We start from the raw sequence: 20,586 nt of genomic DNA on the forward strand, positions 1-20,586 counted from the left end.
TAGCAACGGAGTGGGAAGACGAGCTGCGCGAGCGCGCGCTTGACGAGCTCGACGCAGAAGCTGCTGCTGAGCTTGATGAACTGAATGCAGCAGCAGGCAAGGCAGAGAATACAGCTTCAGAGACAATATCAAGAATAACAGAACAGCTGCGGGGTGCCGAGGAGCGCGCCGCGGAGCTGGCGAGCCAGCTGGCGTCCACTGCTGCCGCGAAGACGCTGCTGGAGCAGGAGCGTGACAGCACGACGGCGGACCTGGAGGAGCGGCTGCGGGGTGCCGAGGAGCGCGCCGCGGAGCTGGCGAGCCAGCTGGGGGCCACTGCTGCTGCGAAGACGCTGCTGGAGCAGGAGCGTGACAGCACGACGGCGAACCTGGAGGAGCGGCTGCGGGGTGCCGAGGAGCGCGCCGCGGAGCTGGCGAGCCAGCTGGGGGCCACTGCTGCTGCGAAGACGCTGCTGGAGCAGGAGCGTGACAGCACGACGGCGAACCTGGAGGAGCGGCTGCGGGGTGCCGAGGAGCGCGCCGCGGAGCTGGCGAGCCAGCTGGCGTCCACTGCTGCCGCGAAGACGCTGGTGGAGCAGGAGCGTGACAGCACGACGGCGGACCTGGAGGAGCGGCTGCGGGGTGCCGAGGAGCGCGCCGCGGAGCTGGCGAGCCAGCTGGGGGCCACTGCTGCTGCGAAGACGCTGCTGGAGCAGGAGCGTGACAGCACGACGGCGAACCTGGAGGAGCGGCTGCGGGGTGCCGAGGAGCGCGCCGCGGAGCTGGCGAGCCAGCTGGCGTCCACTGCTGCCGCGAAGACGCTGCTGGAGCAGGAGCGTGACAGCACGACGGCGAACCTGGAGGAGCGGCTGCGGGGTGCCGAGGAGCGCGCCGCGGAGCTGGCGAGCCAGCTGGCGTCCACTGCTGCCGCGAAGACGCTGGTGGAGCAGGAGCGTGACAGCACGACGGCGAACCTGGAGGAGCGGCTGCAGGACGCTAAAAAGCGCGCCGCGGAGCTGGGGAGGCAGCTGGCGTCCACTGCTACTGCGAAGAAGCTGTTGGAGCAGGAGCGTGACAGCACGACGGCGGACCTGGAGGAGCGGCTGCGGGGTGCCGAGGAGCGCGCCGCGGAGCTGGCGAGCCAGCTGGCGTCCACTGCTGCCGCGAAGACGCTGGTGGAGCAGGAGCGTGACAGCACGACGGCGAACCTGGAGGAGCGGCTGCGGGGTGCCGAGGAGCGCGCCGCGGAGCTGGCGAGCCAGCTGGCGTCCACTGCTGCCGCGAAGACGCTGCTGGAGCAGGAGCGTGACAGCACGACGGCGAACCTGGAGGAGCGGCTGCGGGGTGCCGAGGAGCGCGCCGCGGAGCTGGCGAGCCAGCTGGCGTCCACTGCTGCCGCGAAGACGCTGGTGGAGCAGGAGCGTGACAGCACGACGGCGAACCTGGAGGAGCGGCTGCGGGGTGCCGAGGAGCGCGCCGCGGAGCTGGCGAGCCAGCTGGCGTCCACTGCTGCCGCGAAGACGCTGGTGGAGCAGGAGCGTGACAGCACGACGGCGGACCTGGAGGAGCGGCTGCGGGGTGCCGAGGAGCGCGCCGCGGAGCTGGCGAGCCAGCTGGGGGCCACTGCTGCTGCGAAGACGCTGGTGGAGCAGGAGCGTGACAGCACGACGGCGAACCTGGAGGAGCGGCTGCGGGGTGCCGAGGAGCGCGCCGCGGAGCTGGCGAGCCAGCTGGCGTCCACTGCTGCCGCGAAGACGCTGCTGGAGCAGGAGCGTGACAGCACGACGGCGAACCTGGAGGAGCGGCTGCGGGGTGCCGAGGAGCGCGCCGCGGAGCTGGCGAGCCAGCTGGCGTCCACTGCTGCTGCGAAGACGCTGGTGGAGCAGGAGCGTGACAGCACGACGGCGAACCTGGAGGAGCGGCTGCGGGGTGCCGAGGAGCGCGCCGCGGAGCTGGCGAGCCAGCTGGCGTCCACTGCTGCTGCGAAGACGCTGGTGGAGCAGGAGCGTGACAGCACGACGGCGAACCTGGAGGAGCGGCTGCGGGGTGCCGAGGAGCGCGCCGCGGAGCTGGCGAGCCAGCTGGCGTCCACTGCTGCCGCGAAGACGCTGGTGGAGCAGGAGCGTGACAGCACGACGGCGAACCTGGAGGAGCGGCTGCGGGGTGCCGAGGAGCGCGCCGCGGAGCTGGCGAGCCAGCTGGCGTCCACTGCTGCCGCGAAGACGCTGGTGGAGCAGGAGCGTGACAGCACGACGGCGGACCTGGAGGAGCGGCTGCGGGGTGCCGAGGAGCGCGCCGCGGAGCTGGCGAGCCAGCTGGCGTCCACTGCTGCCGCGAAGACGCTGGTGGAGCAGGAGCGTGACAGCACGACGGCGAACCTGGAGGAGCGGCTGCGGGGTGCCGAGGAGCGCGCCGCGGAGCTGGCGAGCCAGCTGGCGTCCACTGCTGCTGCGAAGACGCTGCTGGAGCAGGAGCGTGACAGCACGACGGCGGACCTGGAGGAGCGGCTGCGGGGTGCCGAGGAGCGCGCCGCGGAGCTGGCGAGCCAGCTGGCGTCCACTGCTGCCGCGAAGACGCTGCTGGAGCAGGAGCGTGACAGCACGACGGCGAACCTGGAGGAGCGGCTGCGGGGTGCCGAGGAGCGCGCCGCGGAGCTGGCGAGCCAGCTGGCGTCCACTGCTGCTGCGAAGACGCTGCTGGAGCAGGAGCGTGACAGCACGACGGCGAACCTGGAGGAGCGGCTGCGGGGTGCCGAGGAGCGCGCCGCGGAGCTGGCGAGCCAGCTGGCGTCCACTGCTGCTGCGAAGACGCTGGTGGAGCAGGAGCGTGACAGCACGACGGCGAACCTGGAGGAGCGGCTGCGGGGTGCCGAGGAGCGCGCCGCGGAGCTGGCGAGCCAGCTGGCGTCCACTGCTGCTGCGAAGACGCTGGTGGAGCAGGAGCGTGACAGCACGACGGCGGACCTGGAGGAGCGGCTGCGGGGTGCCGAGGAGCGCGCCGCGGAGCTGGCGAGCCAGCTGGCGTCCACTGCTGCTGCGAAGACGCTGGTGGAGCAGGAGCGTGACAGCACGACGGCGAACCTGGAGGAGCGGCTGCGGGGTGCCGAGGAGCGCGCCGCGGAGCTGGCGAGCCAGCTGGCGTCCACTGCTGCTGCGAAGACGCTGGTGGAGCAGGAGCGTGACAGCACGACGGCGGACCTGGAGGAGCGGCTGCGGGGTGCCGAGGAGCGCGCCGCGGAGCTGGCGAGCCAGCTGGCGTCCACTGCTGCTGCGAAGACGCTGGTGGAGCAGGAGCGTGACAGCACGACGGCGGACCTGGAGGAGCGGCTGCGGGGTGCCGAGGAGCGCGCCGCGGAGCTGGCGAGCCAGCTGGCGTCCACTGCTGCTGCGAAGACGCTGGTGGAGCAGGAGCGTGACAGCACGACGGCGAACCTGGAGGAGCGGCTGCGGGGTGCCGAGGAGCGCGCCGCGGAGCTGGCGAGCCAGCTGGCGTCCACTGCTGCTGCGAAGACGCTGCTGGAGCAGGAGCGTGACAGCACGACGGCGAACCTGGAGGAGCGGATGAGGGACGCTAAAAAGCGCGCCGCGGAGCTGGCGAGGCAGCTGGCGTCCACTGCTGCTGCGAAGAAGCAGGTGGAGCAGGAGCGTGACAGCACGACGGCGAACCTGGAGGAGCGGCTGCGGGGTGCCGAGGAGCGCGCCGCGGAGCTGGCGAGCCAGCTGGCGTCCACTGCTGCCGCGAAGACGCTGTTGGAGCAGGAGCGTGACAGCACGACGGCGAACCTGGAGGAGCGGCTGCGTGACGCCAAGAAACGCGCCGCGGAGCTGGCGAGCCAGCTGGCGTCCACTGCTGCTGCGAAGACGCTGCTGGAGCAGGAACTCATCATGATGAAGGCGAACCTGGAGGAGCGGCTGCGTGACGCCAAGAAACGTGCCGCGGAGCTGGCGAGCCAGCTGGCGTCCACTGCTGCCGCGAAGACGCTGGTGGAGCAGGAGCGCATCATGACGAGGGCGGACCTGGAGGAGCGGCTGCGTGACGCCAAGAAACGCGCCGCGGAGCTGGCGAGCCAGCTGGCGTCCACTGCTGCTGCGAAGAAGCAGGTGGAGCAGGAGCGTGACAGCACGACGGCGAACCTGGAGGAGCGGCTGCGGGGTGCCGAGGAGCGCGCCGCGGAGCTGGCGAGCCAGCTGGCGTCCACTGCTGCCGCGAAGACGCTGGTGGAGCAGGAGCGTGACAGCACGACGGCGAACCTGGAGGAGCGGCTGCGTGACGCCAAGAAACGCGCCGCGGAGCTGGCGAGCCAGCTGGCGTCCACTGCTGCTGCGAAGAAGCAGGTGGAGCAGGAGCGTGACAGCACGACGGCGAACCTGGAGGAGCGGCTGCGGGGTGCCGAGGAGCGCGCCGCGGAGCTGGCGAGCCAGCTGGCGTCCACTGCTGCCGCGAAGAAGCTGGTGGAGCAGGAGCGTGACAGCACGACGGCGAACCTGGAGGAGCGGATGAGGGATGCCAAGAATCGCGCCGCGGAGCTGGCGAGCCAGCTGGCGTCCACTGCTGCTGCGAAGACGCTGGTGGAGCAGGAGCGTGACAGCACGACGGCGAAGCTGGAGGAGCGGCTGCGGGAGTCCGAGAGAAAGGTTTCTGTGATAGAAGCGGTGTTGAGGGAGACAAAGTGTAAGTGTGAAGCTCGTGTTGCAGGGCTCAAAGAGGAGTGCGAAAAGTTGAAGGTTGATACAGTGAAGTATGCGAAGAAGGTGCGAGTTCTGGAGTCTGAAAAGCGTATCGATGTTGCCCGATTGCAAGCGCATCGTGATGCCCTTCACCGAAAGGAGTGAGTGTGGTGTAGGAGTTATGATGCGAGTGAATGTGTTGGTTTTGTTTTTGCGTGGAGTTGCCGGTGTCGGTGACAGAATGGTATTTGCTGTACAGTCCTTATGCTTTTTAGTTTTACTGTCCCTGTTTTTAGACTTTGACGCGGTGACGCTTGCGTGGTGGTCATTCGGCTTGTCGACAGCCTTAGACGTGTGCGGACTCGGTTGTTATTATAGCGTCGCCGTTCTGTTTAGTTGGGGTGCTTGAAGTCCATTACTAAAGGCAGGAGGTTGAGGCAGACCCAAGGAGTACACGGGTCGTTCTCAGGGAAAGTAAACGAGGGTGTTAGTAGCGCTTGACACTATCGTGGTGGAGCTTTGCGTGGATGGCAAATGCCTGTTGCTGCTCGTTTGCGCACGAGATTTCTCCTAACTCTCGCGTGTAAGGTATGCTGGTGGCATGGAGGGTGTACAAGCCTGTTGTGGACTGCGAGTGACATGTCTATTTTTGTGCCCACCAATCACGTGAAAGGTCAAATACTGCTGCGGTTGCGTTGGCAGCGAGCTCGGACACCGGGAGACAAGTCTGGTGACGTTGACCCTCATGCTTCTCCGCCCTTTGACGGACTTGGGCTCCGCATTCATTGGATCTACCTGTTCCCCACCTCTGCCCATCACGCACAAACCTACCCGCCTACCGGCGCGGCCTGCCGCGTTCTCTTTCCCCCTGTTTTTCTGTCTGTCGCTTCCGCTACGGTCGCGTGTGGTGTTTAACATTTTCTCTGTGCCTTCGGTGTATGTAGCAACGCATGCGAGCGTACCGGTGCAACGGCACTTTTGTTTCTCTCGCTCTCTCTTTACCTTCCCTCACGGTTGAGGGGTGGAGGTGGCGGTGCTCGCAAACGCCAACCGAGCGACTCACACGGCACTACGCCCTTTTTTGCGGCACACGCACGACCATTATTTTCTGCCGGGTACGGACGTCAATAACAATCGCAAGCCGCACGCCGCACGCCGCCTCGTCATCTGTGGCTACTTTACATCGAGACATTCAGACCTCGACGCACGCGTTCTTTCCCCTTCACACCCACACACACACCCACACACACACCCACACACACACACACACCCACACAGTGGGTGGCATAGAGACTATCATCCCTTCACAAGGGCATCCATCGCCTAGAGGTACGGTGTAGCGCACGAACACCTGCACACACTCACAGAAGTGCAGCACAAGAGAGCATCGGCCGTCAGTACCATTTATTGCTACGCCGTCTGCTTCTCTACTTGAAGACACACAGAGACACATACACACACACACACAAACATATATGTCTGTCTGTCTGTCTGTCGGTTGTTTTGATTTCCTTGCGCTGCTTCACTGTCGGGCCTTTCCCCCCTCCCCTCAGCTGCCACGCCTTCTCAACGCGTCACTCTCACGTTTTTCTTCCTCTTCTCCCTCTTTTCCCTCTTCTCCGACTCCCCACCCACCTCTTGTCGCTACTTTTCCACGAAAGCGCTCCTCTCCTGCTCTTCTTTCAACATCTCTCGTCCGCGCCCTCTACGACCCTTTCTCGTCACGAGGTCGCCTCTCCTGCGGTTCCTCTGTGGTTGACGTGTGTGTCTCCTCCTGTTCTGCTTACATGCTTCAGTCTTTTTTTTTTTTTGATTCCCCGTCACATACGATCAGTCCTCCTCAACGGCTCTGCCGCTGTCTGTTCGAACTTGGAGGTTCTACACAACGAACCAGCGGCGTGTTTGCCCTCACCCGGTCTTCTCAATGTCGTTCTCTGTTCGATCATCTCCACACCGCGCACCGTCGCGCCCCGATGCACGGAGTTCTACCCTCAGCACCAGCAGCAGCAACTTTGTGTATCCACCAGTCACCTCCTCCGACTCAATCAAAGTATCGATCCGCGCTAGGCCGTTCAGCCCAAGAGAGCTTTCCGCTGATCTCGCGTCAAAGAACTGCTGCCTCCGTGTGGACACTGCCAGCGGCACCGTGCGACTCCTCTCATCCGCCAGCGTAACTTCGGCTTCTCTCGACACTCACGACGACGACGGCAGCGTTACGCGTCCAACGAGGGTTAGTTCTCGTAGGGGCAACGGTACAGTCTTCCAGTTCGACCACGTGTTCTGGTCTGTAGAGACGCCGGACGCGTGCGGCGCGAGGCCTGCGACGCAGGCAGACGTCTTCCGGACGATCGGGCACCCGCTGGTGCAGCACGCGTTCGACGGGTTCAACTCGTGCCTGTTCGCGTACGGGCAGACGGGGAGCGGGAAGACGTACACGATGATGGGTGCGGACGTGAAGACGCTTGGCGGTGAGGGCAGCGGTGTGACGCCGCGGATCTGCCTGGAGATCTTTGAGCGGAAGGCGAGCGTGGAGGCGGAGGGGCACTCGCGGTGGAGCGTGGAGCTCGGGTACGTGGAGGTGTACAACGAGCGCGTGTCGGACTTGCTTGGGAAGCGGAAGAAGGGCGCGAAGGACGGTGGCGAGGAGGTGCACGTGGACGTGCGGGAGCACCCGAGCCGCGGGGTGTTCCTGGAGGGGCAGCGGGTGGTGGAGGTTGGGTGTCTGGACGACGTTGTGCGGCTGATCGAGCTGGGGAACGGCGTGCGGCACACTGCTGCGACGAAGATGAACGAGCGGAGCAGCCGGAGCCACGCGATCATCATGCTGCTGCTGCGCGAGGAGCGGACGATGACGACGACGAGCGGGGAGACGATCCGGACTGCGGGCAAGAACAGCCGGATGAACCTTGTAGACCTTGCGGGGTCTGAGCGCGTGGCGCAGTCGCAGGTGGAGGGGCAGCAGTTCAAGGAGGCGACGCACATCAACCTGTCGCTGACGACGCTGGGGCGCGTGATCGACGTGCTCGCGGACATGGCGAAGAAGGGCGCGAGGGCGCAGTACACCGTTGCGCCGTTCCGCGACTCGAAGCTGACGTTCATCCTGCGGGACTCGCTTGGCGGGAACTCGAAGACGTTCATGATTGCGACTGTGAGCCCGAGCGCGCTGAACTACGAGGAGACGCTGAGCACGCTGCGGTACGCGTCGCGCGCGCGCGACATTGTGAACGTCGCGCAGGTGAACGAGGACCCGCGCGCGCGGCGGATCCGCGAGCTGGAGGAGCAGATGGCGGACATGCGGAAGGCGATGGCCGGCGGCGACCCTGCGTACGTGTCTGAGCTGAAGGAGAAGCTTACGCTGCTGGAGTCGGAGGCGCAGAAGCGTGCGGCGGATCTGCAGGCGCTGGAGCGGGAGCGTGAAAAGAATGAGATTCGCGACTTGATGCTTAAAGCGACGGAGGCGGAGAGGTTGGAGCTGTTGGAACGGGCTGATGCACTCGAGCAGGAGGTGGCGCTTAGCCGAGCGCAGGCAGAGAGAATGGAGCTGGAGAACAAGCGGTTGCACGATCTGCATCGCGAGAAAGAGGCTCTTCTGCGTGCTCGTGAGGCCTCCCTGGAGAAGCATTGTGCAGAGATGCGGCGGCGGGAATGTTCGATAGCGAATCACCAAGAGGAATGGCAGGTGAGTATTAAGGAGGAACGGCGACAGCATGATACGCTGCTCTTGCAGTTAAGGGAGGCAGATGAGCGTAACTTTCATCTTAGCAACTTTTTCCGAGACTATGTAACAGATATGCGCCGATGTATGGACGCCATCTTGAGCACCGCCCTCTTAGAATGCCGCCAAGGGGTAGATGTGGCTCAGGCGAGCGTGGATCATTTGACGGCGGCGTCATGCGAGCTTCAGTCTCAGGTAACCAACCTTAAAGAGGAGCTGCGACAGGCAGAATCAGCGCTGACTGATGCCCATATGAAGAACGAGAAGCTATCCGCAGATGCCACTGCAGCAGCTGCGCAGCACGCTCACCAACTCAACGACGTAAACAGCCAGCTTGATCAGCTTCGGCGAGAGTTGGAAGCTGCTGCCCTAGAGAACGGAACTCTTCGGACTCAGCTTGATGAGACTACGAAGGAATTGGACAACAAGAACGCTTCGTTAGAAAAGGCACTTCACAGCGCTCATGAGCTGCGTGGACAACTGGAGAGCGCCACTGCCGCAGTCGCTCACTTGGAGGCTCAAAATTGTGCCTACAGTGCTGCAGTAAAAGTTGCCACCGACGAAAACAAAAAGCTCTCTGCTCACTTGGCCCAGTTGCAGGACGAAGAGCAGCGCCTCTCTGAATCCCTCCAGAAGCAGCGGCAGATCGCCATCGACCTTGCCTACTTCGACGAGCGATGGACCTTTCCCGATCCCAAAGACGCCACAGAAACTACCTCGCACACCAAGAGCTTCCCCCAGACAGAGTGGAAGCTTCTTCTGCAAAAAAAACCCTTGGAGCTCCACAGCATCTTCCGCACTGAAGCTGCCCTTGCTTGCCATGTCCGACAGAGCCATATAACATCGCTCCACTTCCAACTCGGGAGTCTTCAGGCAACATTTAACGTACAACACCCCATCACCATCTCCAAACACCAAATTCAGCAACGGTTGGACACATACCCGTTCCGCGCCATGCAGGAGATGTATGAAAGTCGAAATAACCCACCAAGTGGACTCGACGCCCTGCGCGGCCAGCTGGAGGAGGCGCACCAGCAGCTGGAGGAGGCGGGCGCGGAGAAGGAGCGCCTGCAGGGCGAGCTGGAGGAGAAGACCTCGGAGGCGGACGCGGCCAAGGAGGACAACGAGGCCCTGCGCGGCCAGCTGGAGGAGGCGCACCAGCAGCTGGAGGAGGCCGGCGCGGAGAAGGAGCGCCTGCAGGGCGAGCTGGAGGAGAAGACCTCGGAGGCGGACGCGGCCAAGGAGGACAACGAGGCCCTGCGCGGCCAGCTGGAGGAGGCGCACCAGCAGCTGGAGGAGGCCGGCGCGGAGAAGGAGCGCCTGCAGGGCGAGCTGGAGGAGAAGACCTCGGAGGCGGACGCGGCCAAGGAGGACAACGAGGCCCTGCGCGGCCAGCTGGAGGAGGCGCACCAGCAGCTGGAGGAGGCGGGCGCGGAGAAGGAGCGCCTGCAGGGCGAGCTGGAGGAGAAGACCTCGGAGGCGGACGCGGCCAAGGAGGACAACGAGGCCCTGCGCGGCCAGCTGGAGGAGGCGCACCAGCAGCTGGAGGAGGCGGGCGCGGAGAAGGAGCGCCTGCAGGGCGAGCTGGAGGAGAAGACCTCGGAGGCGGACGCGGCCAAGGAGGACAACGAGGCCCTGCGCGGCCAGCTGGAGGAGGCGGGCGCGGAGAAGGAGCGCCTGCAGGGCGAGCTGGAGGAGAAGACCTCGGAGGCGGACGCGGCCAAGGAGGACAACGAGGCCCTGCGCGGCCAGCTGGAGGAGGCGGGCGCGGAGAAGGAGCGCCTGCAGGGCGAGCTGGAGGAGAAGACCTCGGAGGCGGACGCGGCCAAGGAGGACAACGAGGCCCTGCGCGGCCAGCTGGAGGAGGCGCACCAGCAGCTGGAGGAGGCGGGCGCGGAGAAGGAGCGCCTGCAGGGCGAGCTGGAGGAGAAGACCTCGGAGGCGGACGCGGCCAAGGAGGACAACGAGGCCCTGCGCGGCCAGCTGGAGGAGGCGCACCAGCAGCTGGAGGAGGCGGGCTCGGAGAAGGAGCGCCTGCAGGGCGAGCTGGAGGAGAAGACCTCGGAGGCGGACGCGGCCAAGGAGGACAACGAGGCCCTGCGCGGCCAGCTGGAGGAGGCGCACCAGCAGCTGGAGGAGGCGGGCGCGGAGAAGGAGCGCCTGCAGGGCGAGCTGGAGGAGAAGACCTCGGAGGCGGACGCGGCCAAGGAGGACAACGAGGCCCTGCGCGGCCAGCTGGAGGAGGCGCACCAGCAGCTGGAGGAGGCGGGCGCGGAGAAGGAGCGCCTGCAGGGCGAGCTGGAGGAGAAGACCTCGGAGGCGGACGCGGCCAAGGAGGACAACGAGGCCCTGCGCGGCCAGCTGGAGGAGGCGCACCAGCAGCTGGAGGAGGCGGGCGCGGAGAAGGAGCGCCTGCAGGGCGAGCTGGAGGAGAAGACCTCGGAGGCGGACGCGGCCAAGGAGGATAACGAGGCCCTGCGCGGCCAGCTGGAGGAGGCGCACCAGCAGCTGGAGGAGGCGGGCGCGGAGAAGGAGCGCCTGCAGGGCGAGCTGGAGGAGAAGACCTCGGAGGCGGACGCGGCCAAGGAGGACAACGAGGCCCTGCGCGGCCAGCTGGAGGAGGCGGGCGCGGAGAAGGAGCGCCTGCAGGGCGAGCTGGAGGAGAAGACCTCGGAGGCGGACGCGGCCAAGGAGGACAACGAGGCCCTGCGCGGCCAGCTGGAGGAGGCGCACCAGCAGCTGGAGGAGGCGGGCGCGGAGAAGGAGCGCCTGCAGGGCGAGCTGGAGGAGAAGACCTCGGAGGCGGACGCGGCCAAGGAGGATAACGAGGCCCTGCGCGGCCAGCTGGAGGAGGCGCACCAGCAGCTGGAGGAGGCGGGCGCGGAGAAGGAGCGCCTGCAGGGCGAGCTGGAGGAGAAGACCTCGGAGGCGGACGCGGCCAAGGAGGACAACGAGGCCCTGCGCGGCCAGCTGGAGGAGGCGCACCAGCAGCTGGAGGAGGCGGGCGCGGAGAAGGAGCGCCTGCAGGGCGAGCTGGAGGAGAAGACCTCGGAGGCGGACGCGGCCAAGGAGGACAACGAGGCCCTGCGCGGCCAGCTGGAGGAGGCGCACCAGCAGCTGGAGGAGGCGGGCGCGGAGAAGGAGCGCCTGCAGGGCGAGCTGGAGGAGAAGACCTCGGAGGCGGACGCGGCCAAGGAGGACAACGAGGCCCTGCGCGGCCAGCTGGAGGAGGCGCACCAGCAGCTGGAGGAGGCCGGCGCGGAGAAGGAGCGCCTGCAGGGCGAGCTGGAGGAGAAGACCTCGGAGGCGGACGCGGCCAAGGAGGATAACGAGGCCCTGCGCGGCCAGCTGGAGGAGGCGGGCGCGGAGAAGGAGCGCCTGCAGGGCGAGCTGGAGGAGAAGACCTCGGAGGCGGACGCGGCCAAGGAGGACAACGAGGCCCTGCGCGGCCAGCTGGAGGAGGCGCACCAGCAGCTGGAGGAGGCGGGCGCGGAGAAGGAGCGCCTGCAGGGCGAGCTGGAGGAGAAGACCTCGGAGGCGGACGCGGCCAAGGAGGACAACGAGGCCCTGCGCGGCCAGCTGGAGGAGGCGCACCAGCAGCTGGAGGAGGCCGGCGCGGAGAAGGAGCGCCTGCAGGGCGAGCTGGAGGAGAAGACCTCGGAGGCGGACGCGGCCAAGGAGGACAACGAGGCCCTGCGCGGCCAGCTGGAGGAGGCGCACCAGCAGCTGGAGGAGGCGGGCGCGGAGAAGGAGCGCCTGCAGGGCGAGCTGGAGGAGAAGACCTCGGAGGCGGACGCGGCCAAGGAGGATAACGAGGCCCTGCGCGGCCAGCTGGAGGAGGCGCACCAGCAGCTGGAGGAGGCGGGCGCGGAGAAGGAGCGCCTGCAGGGCGAGCTGGAGGAGAAGACCTCGGAGGCGGACGCGGCCAAGGAGGACAACGAGGCCCTGCGCGGCCAGCTGGAGGAGGCGCACCAGCAGCTGGAGGAGGCCGGCGCGGAGAAGGAGCGCCTGCAGGGCGAGCTGGAGGAGAAGACCTCGGAGGCGGACGCGGCCAAGGAGGACAACGAGGCCCTGCGCGGCCAGCTGGAGGAGGCGGGCGCGGAGAAGGAGCGCCTGCAGGGCGAGCTGGAGGAGAAGACCTCGGAGGCGGACGCGGCCAAGGAGGACAACGAGGCCCTGCGCGGCCAGCTGGAGGAGGCCGGCGCGGAGAAGGAGCGCCTTCAGAATTCTCTCTTAGGTGAAGTCGGCGCTTTATCTGCCTTGCGGGATGTTAATGAAGCTTTGCAGAATGAGATAGGTGCCATTGCTGCTGAAAGGGATGGTTTGGCTTTGATTGTTGCTCAAGCTGCTGAAGATAAGGCAGATTTTGCAGAGCGTTTCTCCAAAGCTGAAGAGATGACTGCCATGTTGACCTCCGGCATAAATGAATTTCGGCAGAGTTTGTGTGAATGCAAGAGTGCGCTCTGTGCTGCTGATGAGGAGCGTAACCGTTTGTCTGAGGAGCTTGCTTGTGCGGTGTGGGCGCAGCGGAAGCTCGAAAAGGATAAAGCAAAGTTACAGGAGGGCTATGTGCATTCGGAGGGCGAACGGCGAAAGCTGGATGCGCGTTTTGAGGCACGGAGGGAGAACCTGGGTAGCATTGTTGTGACTGTCCCGGGTGTGACATCAAAGCAGTCGGTAGAGGAGTGTTTCAAGGCGACCCGTACGGCATTGAAGGCGTTGCAGAAAAATGCTGCTTAAGCGAAGGATGTGGGGAGGGGAGCGTTGGAGGTGTTTTGTATTTTATGCAGAATGGTGTGCTTTGCTATGTTCAACGTGCACCTGATGAGGAAATCTTAGAAAAGTTGAATGTTCCAACTTCTTCTGTCTCGCTCCGTTGTGGCGAAAGTAATGCTGGAGGTCGATTGAAAAGGAGCTCGGCCTTATGGATGAACTTGAGCGTCGTTCTCTCGTTTCTTTCTGTTTTGAATCTGTGTTTCGTGTTATCTGCCCTGACGTGCGCGCTCTCTCTCTGTGCTCAGATGCACAGCGATGTACGTAGGCAGTGGCGTTTGTGCTTCTTGGCTCTGTGCATATCGATGGGTTGCCAAGGACAACAGCGAGAGGCTAGCGCAGCTCCTCATCAACGTACACCCGGTCTCCCTTTCCCGCAGGGGTGTGCCTCTGCGCTACGTCTAATGCATCTCCAGAGGATTGCCTTGCTGTTTTTTGTGGTCCTCCTTCTCTGCGCGTCGCTCTTTTTTTTTTTTTCATCTTTATTTTCCTCGTGTCCTTCGAGGGGTCGTCGCCTGGATCGTTGTGCGCATTTTTTCTTTTTTGGTCTTTCTGTGGTCTCGCCCTGTACTCCCCATACGGTGGCCTCGTGCACACGTTTGTGCGCGTGTGGTACTCGAGCCTTTGCCCATTTCGACGTGTGTGCCCCCCCTCCCTTCTCTCCCTACCTCGACACAGTAGACTGCATAAGTGAGCAGGTGAGCTGGATGTCATCGACAGTAAGAAAAGGGCCCATCCTTTCACGTAGGGGTGAGTGGTGGATTAGTTTCTATGGTTGCTTCTTGCAAAGTCGAGGCGTGAGAGGGGATCAACCTGCTCGCCAACGCTTCCCCCTTCCCCTCCCCCGACGAGGCCCTCAATGACTGAGGATATGATCACTGTGGAGGGGTGAGGGCGCCTTTCCTTTCTCGCTTGTGTGAGCACAGGCTTCATCTCTGTCTATCACTGGCCCATAGACAAAGAGAGAAGCACTTGTACATGCGGCCTACCATCGTTCTCCTGGCCTTTCTCATCGCTCGTGTAGGTGTGTGCAGTCAGTGTTCATCATTGCAGCTTCTCTTCCACCCACGTACCCTCTTTCTCTGTCCCTCCTCGCATCTCCTTCCGTCTCTGCTTCTCTCTCTCTCTCTCCCCCCTCACTTTCTAATGCACATGCACACTGTCGCACCCGTACACCCACCCACGCGAACGCCAGTAGAGTGAGCAGCTTCGTCATCCACCAAATCACCGCGAGCCATCGGCTTAGTTGGCGCACCTCATCACGCGGCGGTGCGTCTCTCTGAAAGAAGTCAACTTTTTTCTCTCACTTGTGCTGCACGCGAAACAACAGGGGCAAGGAAAATCGTCACGCCTCCCCTCCCCTTCCACGACGACAAGGACAACCAGCAAACACATCCAAGAAAGCTAAAAAATCGCGCGCACTTTGTGTAGCACCATTGCCACCACTGCCTCAACCGCCTCTCACATATACACCCACAGGGGGCTACACGCGCATAGGCGGACAAGGAGAGACCACTCTTTGCCCCCCTCGCCTTGCTCTCCTTATCCGCATTGCGTGGGTGGTCTTCTCGTGGTCGCTGTTTCACGTGGGCCCGTGTGTTTCTCTCCCCTTTTCCCTTCTTCGGCTGTTGGAGAGCCGGCGGGCAGGGGGAGGGAAGAGGTTCTCTGTCTGTGTGCGTGAGTAGGTGCGTGTATGTTCTCTGCTTCCCTCCGCCCCCCTCGCGTGGTTTCGGGTCTCGTCGTTATCTTAGTCATTTCTCATTCTTCCCCCCTTTTTCTCACTTCATTGAATTTGCCTTCTGCGCAAGGGCTCCGATTTGGACTTTCTGCTTGATCATCCGAACTGCACCTCATTCCCCTGTTCTCCATCTCCCCGCTTCCCTCCGCGGAGGGTCTCTGAGTGCCCTCTACGACCGCTTGCACGCTATTTTCCTCCCTTTTCCGACAGCACTGTTCCTCTCATACCGTGTCTCTCTTCAGATTAGCGTCGACACTTTCACATCTCTTCCTCATCCCTCTGGAAGCTACCTCGCTGTTCCTTTTATTTTTTTTTCCGCTAATACGCGTTCAGCCGCACCGTTACGATGGATCTTGCGGAAAAGCGGAAGCAGCTTGAGGCGCTGCGCGCCGCCCGGCAAGCGAAGCAGCAAATAGTGGAACAGTACATCTCAGGCCGTTCCTCGAACTCGGATAGCAGCTCGACGTCCTTGACGAGGAGTCTCCTTGCGGTAGCCACCATGTCTTCGCCAAAGTCGGCACTGCCACAGCCGGGTGGTAGTCGCAACGATGGAGGGCGGTCACCTCTACCGTTGACTCACACCGCAGCCGCCGCCAACACTGCCGCCTCCTCTGCAGCCTCATCGCCTGTCACGGCGGTCTCGCCGACTACCCCAGCTGCACAACAGGGGCGCGCAACGGCCCCGAGTAAGCACATCGCACCCTCACCGGCGCAAGTTGCCGCCACCGACGGGGATGTCTCGCCTCGATCAATTTGTGTGGTGTCAGTCAGCAAGGAGAGCACGTCGGTGTGCTCCGCTGTGGACGACTCCTCCGACACTTCTCCCACTGCGCGTCCTGTTGCTGGGTCGCTTCGTCGATCAGCGCTGCCGCCATTCACCCCAACGGTCGCCGCCGCACCTCTAACAAAGGGGGGTCTGGCTGCCTCTGGGGGCTGGGACTTCCTACGAAAGTGCATGCGTGTCACAACGCGGGATGACACTGGGGATGCGGCGACACAGCTGGTCTGCGTCTTCAACCCTTCTGTGCTACTCGGGGATGTGGCCGGGTCTGTCGAACGTAGCCGCCGACGCGTCATCTTGGACTCCGCCTCGTACCTCGTGCCCTATGACGGCGAGGCTGTCGCTCAACGAATGGGCAGTGCTGCCACGATGTCCTCGTCGACGGTGTGGTCGGTGTGCGTGGCAGCAGCATACGGATCGTGCGACTCCCAGGTTGCGATGATCGGCAGCAATGGCGGTGATTTGTCCATCAATATGCGTTGCCATGGCGGCGCTGATCCGGCGGGGCTGGACAATCGCAGGAGCGCCAGCGCACTGGACCCGGCGTTCATGCCCAACACAGGTGGAGCCTCTCTCGGGACGTCCCTGCAGCGCGCCGGTGCCCCTGCTGCGGCTGCTGCGGGGGTGCGTACCTCCATGGATTGCGGGTACCTGTGGGGTTCCTCCTCCACCGCACCGTCGACCGTGCCGCGCACCACGATGGAGTCGGCCCTGGCGGTGGCGAAGGAGTCTCCCGGACTTGTGCTCACGTGGTTCCTCGTGCCTCTTCCTGCCAACACGATTCCCCGAAAGGAAGCCCCCTTTACCGGAGCTACAGCGGCTCCTGGTGGTGGATTCATGAGCAACGTGTGCGGCGACAGAACAGCGATACCCGAGTACATTGTGATTCTACTCCCTCTCGTGTGCGACTCGGAAGTGACGACGCTGCTCGCCCATCCATTGCAGCCGTCGACGCTGCTCGGTGGGACCCGGTGTGGCCGCATTGTGCAGTGGTCCAGCGGGCAGGTATGGGCACAGATGGAGCCGCGCCGGCTGCTGGAGCGGGCGTTGGCTACGACAGGCACCACGACAACTCTCCTGCTTCCACCTCAGCGTCCAGTCCATTCGTCGTTTCCGTCGCCGCAGGCACACCAGGCGCCGGTGCTGCGCATGGCGATTCACGGGGACGCTAGCTGTCACCGTCTCTACTCCATCAGCCAAGAGGGCAAGGTGTGCACCTGGACAGCGTTGCAGCCGCTGCACCCAACGGCGTCCTACCTGTCGTACCTCGGGATTCAGCCGATGGGCAGTATTGGGGTAACGGCGCAGTTCGTGGAGCGGGCCGGCACCGACGCCATGACAAAGGTGTTCATTGGCACCACCTCTGGTGCGCTTCTCGTCGGCGCGAATAGGGATGCGAAGTCGATCGAGCTCCAGTACTACGGCCCGCCACGTCCGTTACCGACCTCGTCGACAGTTATTAGGACACTCGATGTCACCGCCACGCTGGCGTACCCGAACACCGCCGCAGCGGCTTCTACCGCTTCGTCTCGTGACGTCGCAGGTGCCGCGCCGCCGACGCCTGTGACAGGCTCGCTCGAGTACCCCACGGGTGCTGCGGCTTCTGCTGTTCCTGAACAAGGCATGTACCACCGCCTCGCCGCGATGTCATCGTCATCACTAGCGACCGCCACGGCAGCGCGCCGTGTCCCGGCTCCTGCACTGCAGCCGCACCGAGGTCGCATCGTCTCGATGTCTTTGCAGACGGCAGCCAACGGTCTGCGGGGTTGTGACTGTGTCGTGTCAGCGGCGACGGACGGCAGCTGCGTCGCCTGGTTTGACCGCTCCGTCACCCCGCTCGAGGGCTTCTCCTCGGCCGTGACGAGCGTCTGCTGGTCACCGACGAAGCCCGGCGTCCTCGCTGCCGGTGATGCCAGCGGGCTGGTGACCGTGTGGGCCGTGAACACGAGCATAATTACACCTGTGGCGACCGTGTCGCTGCGTGAAGCAGGCCATCGCGTTCGTGGCAACACGTCATCGGACGGCGTCCTCTGGGTAGTCTCAGGGCCGAGCGATGTAGCTGCGGGAGCAGGCGGCATCACCGCCGGTGGTGGCACCTTTGGCTTTGGCGGTGACGACGATGAGGCTGACGTCGTCGACAGCGAGAATGTAGATGCTTCGCTGGGCCAAGCGGACGTGGTAGGCGCGGCCATCAGCTCTGTGTTCTTCTCCTGCGACGGGCAGTGGCTGTTTGCGAGTACGGCGAGAGGGTACGTGTACACTCTGCACTTGGCCGCGTCATTGGTGTAGTGCTGTTAGATTGGGGTGTGCGGCGGAGGGGAGAGGCGAATGGCGCCCTGGCGATGACGGACACGCACCTCTCTCCCTCCCCACGCTTTCCTCGGATGCATGCACACAGACTCTGTACCCTGCTGATGCACAACAGACAGCCTACAAAGTCTAAGACAGGAGTCGACTCAGAACGAATCACTGGCAGAGGTGGATGAAGGCAACTTTTGCACCGCATGCTAGAAACCCATGGTAGTGGTGAGCAGCGGCGGCCAGCGCGGTTTCTCCTTTAGGTTTGAAATCTCCGCGGGGCGATAGCGAGACATCAGGCATTCCTTACACTTTGCTGAACGTTTTACCCACTAGCAAGTGGCAGCCTCCGAGGAAAGGATCATCTTTCTCGGGCCCAGGAGAGGGCAGTGAAGTGCAGCCTCGTGACCCAGCAAATCTCCCCTTTTCTAACCTGCGTGGCTTCTTACACGTATCCCCTCCTTCACCTGCACAGCATTGCAGCTCCAGAGCGCACCTCTCACTCCGTTCAGTTTTCTCCATCCTCTTTCCCCTTCTCGTAGACGACAAACCTGCTCAACGAAAAGGGCTGCGTCCGTCTCGCTACCAGTTGTCACCCAGCAAGGACGACCTCGCTTCAAACATGCCGAACACCAGAGAGTCGGTAGCAGACGAATGCAAGCGTCGTCTTGCACTCCTTGAGAGGTAACGTGGAAGATTACACAGCGGTGGAACTGAAGGCAGAAAATGAGGCGGTACTGGCGGCCCTCTCAGCTCTGGGGCAGCCCGAAGCAGGCATGAGAAGCGTGACGTACCTCATGGGGGAGAGACGTATGCGCGAGCACCAGTTACTAGTCTACCCGTGGATGAAGGAGCAGATCAAGACTGAGGCACGTTGGGAGGAAGGAAGCAGCAGCACACCAAAAGCCTGGGGCTCGCTGAGAGCCAGAGGAGAGGAGAGGAGAGTTCCGTGAGTCTCGCCCGGCAAGGCCATTTGACTCCCATGGCGGTGAGGCTGGGCTAGTGCGTGCTCTTCTCAAATGACCTGAGCGACGCAAGCTACGCACTGATGCATGTGATCCTCCACTTCAGTACTGATGACGCCATCAAAACGCATCATTGGCTTGTGGCCAGCCTCTGGCACCGGGAGGGCACGGTGGCTTCCCCTTGGTGAGCGAGTTGCCAGACTGCAGTACCCTCTTTTCCCCCTAAAGCAACGCGCGCTCAACGCACCTTTCTTACAGGCTGAGGTGAAGGCAGCAAGCGGTAGCCTGATTGGCGGAACGGAGAGTGCTGTGGCAGGGTTTTACAAGAAACTGGAGGACAACGCATCGCTTGGTGGCGGATGCATATTCCCGTCCACGACGCCCAAGGGAACCAAGCGTGTGTGGCAGGCGTGGGGTGCATGTCGAGGAAGCTCGCACACTCTCGCATCTGCCCCAGTTGAGAAGGTGAATCGCCAGATCAAAGGCTCTGAGGGCAAACATGCGGCAAAGCCAATCCATACCACCGCTGCGGCGGTGGTTACTCCAGAGCACTACGGCCACAGAGGTCGGGGACTAAGTCGGGGCAGCTGCCGAGGCGCATTCCGCGGAGGCAGCGCTGAGGAGGAGCAAAAGAAACCCACGCGAGGAGCACCAGTGGTGACAACTCTCAAGAAAAAAGGGAGACGAAGACTGCCCGCCAGGTGTCCCGGAGAGGGACAGTGCAGGAGCAGGCGGATGGGAGATGCTCCCAGGAGGTGGCGTGTTCCACACGGAAAGCGGACAAGCCACGAGCTTTGGATTGGTTTTCACCAACCCACTACACGCCACAACGCCACTCCATTGCCAGTGCACCGGACTGGCCACCCTACCAGCAGACGCGATCCGGGAGGCTGTACCCCAGGCCAGCACCTACGGAGAGAAGCTACCACACACCCCTTGCATGCGCGGTATCATGGGGTAGCCGGTATTCTAACCCGGGATAGCACTCCCAGCGCGATGCATCGGGGCATTTTCGACTCAGCCCTCGTCCGTCATCGTCCCAGGGTAGGCACGCATGCCCTTTTCGAGAATCACGACACAACTTCCCCTGACCTTTGCCAAGTGCATGGCATAGCAGCGCTTCAGCGATGTCTACGGGCTCTTCATGCGAGCCAATGTGCTCGCAGACGCACTCAAGGCGAAACAATACGACGGCCCCACACCGCACCATTCCGCTTGGGCCCATTCGTCCACTGAGGCCACATCAAAGAGGCCTGGAAAGAGAGATGGGCGTCTGACTCAGGGCTTCTCACTACCGCAGCTGTGCCAAACGGCAGCACTCGGGCTGGAACGCACGAAGTTGCTGACTGAGGGGTTCAAGGCCGAAGTGCTGGAGACGAAAAAGTGAGTCGAAGGTCAAGTAGGCAGAGGAAATGTGCGGGTGTATGCCCACAGAGCGAGTTACTTGACGACGCATGATCAGCAGGGAGTGCACGTTTCTTTTCTCCAACGATCCACGCCTAGTTGAGGGGGCGACAAACAAGACAAGAGAGCGCATCAGCGAAATTAGTGGCGGTCATGTATACACAGCGAAGGGGCTTTGTGCATTGTAAATGCGCGTGGTGGGCATGCGTGCCGGCGTCGGTCTGTTGTCCCCTCCCTCCTCGTTGTGCATCCCCCCTCTAAAGTGG

General features: G+C 63.4%; 2 protein-coding genes and 1 pseudogene across 3 annotated transcripts in view; all 3 read left to right on the plus strand.

Annotated features, from left to right (window-relative positions):
• Positions 1-4,811, plus strand: part of LBRM_14_1110 — a 6,647-nt pseudogene extending 1,836 nt beyond the window's left edge. Inside the window, exon 2 of the mRNA in view lies at positions 1-4,811. This exon is cut by the window's left edge and continues 988 nt beyond it. Coding sequence covers positions 1-4,811 — 4,811 coding nt within the window.
• A 2,272-nt stretch (positions 4,812-7,083) lies between these two features.
• Positions 7,084-13,101, plus strand: LBRM_14_1120 (putative kinesin K39; the record flags this gene model as incomplete). The annotated part of the gene is made up of 1 exon (XM_001563348.1): positions 7,084-13,101. The coding sequence occupies one exon, from the start codon at positions 7,084-7,086 to the stop codon at positions 13,099-13,101; it is 6,018 nt and encodes a 2,005-aa protein (XP_001563398.1).
• A 2,270-nt stretch (positions 13,102-15,371) lies between these two features.
• On the plus strand, positions 15,372-17,942 carry LBRM_14_1130 (conserved hypothetical protein; the record flags this gene model as incomplete). Its single annotated transcript, XM_001563349.1, has 1 exon — positions 15,372-17,942. One exon carries the CDS (start codon positions 15,372-15,374, stop codon positions 17,940-17,942), a length of 2,571 nt encoding a protein of 856 aa, XP_001563399.1.
• Between the last annotated feature and the right edge of the window lie 2,644 nt (positions 17,943-20,586).

This window comes from Leishmania braziliensis, chromosome 14 (genome assembly GCF_000002845.2).
Source record: "Leishmania braziliensis MHOM/BR/75/M2904 complete genome, chromosome 14".
Taxonomy (NCBI): Eukaryota; Euglenozoa; class Kinetoplastea; order Trypanosomatida; family Trypanosomatidae; genus Leishmania; species Leishmania braziliensis.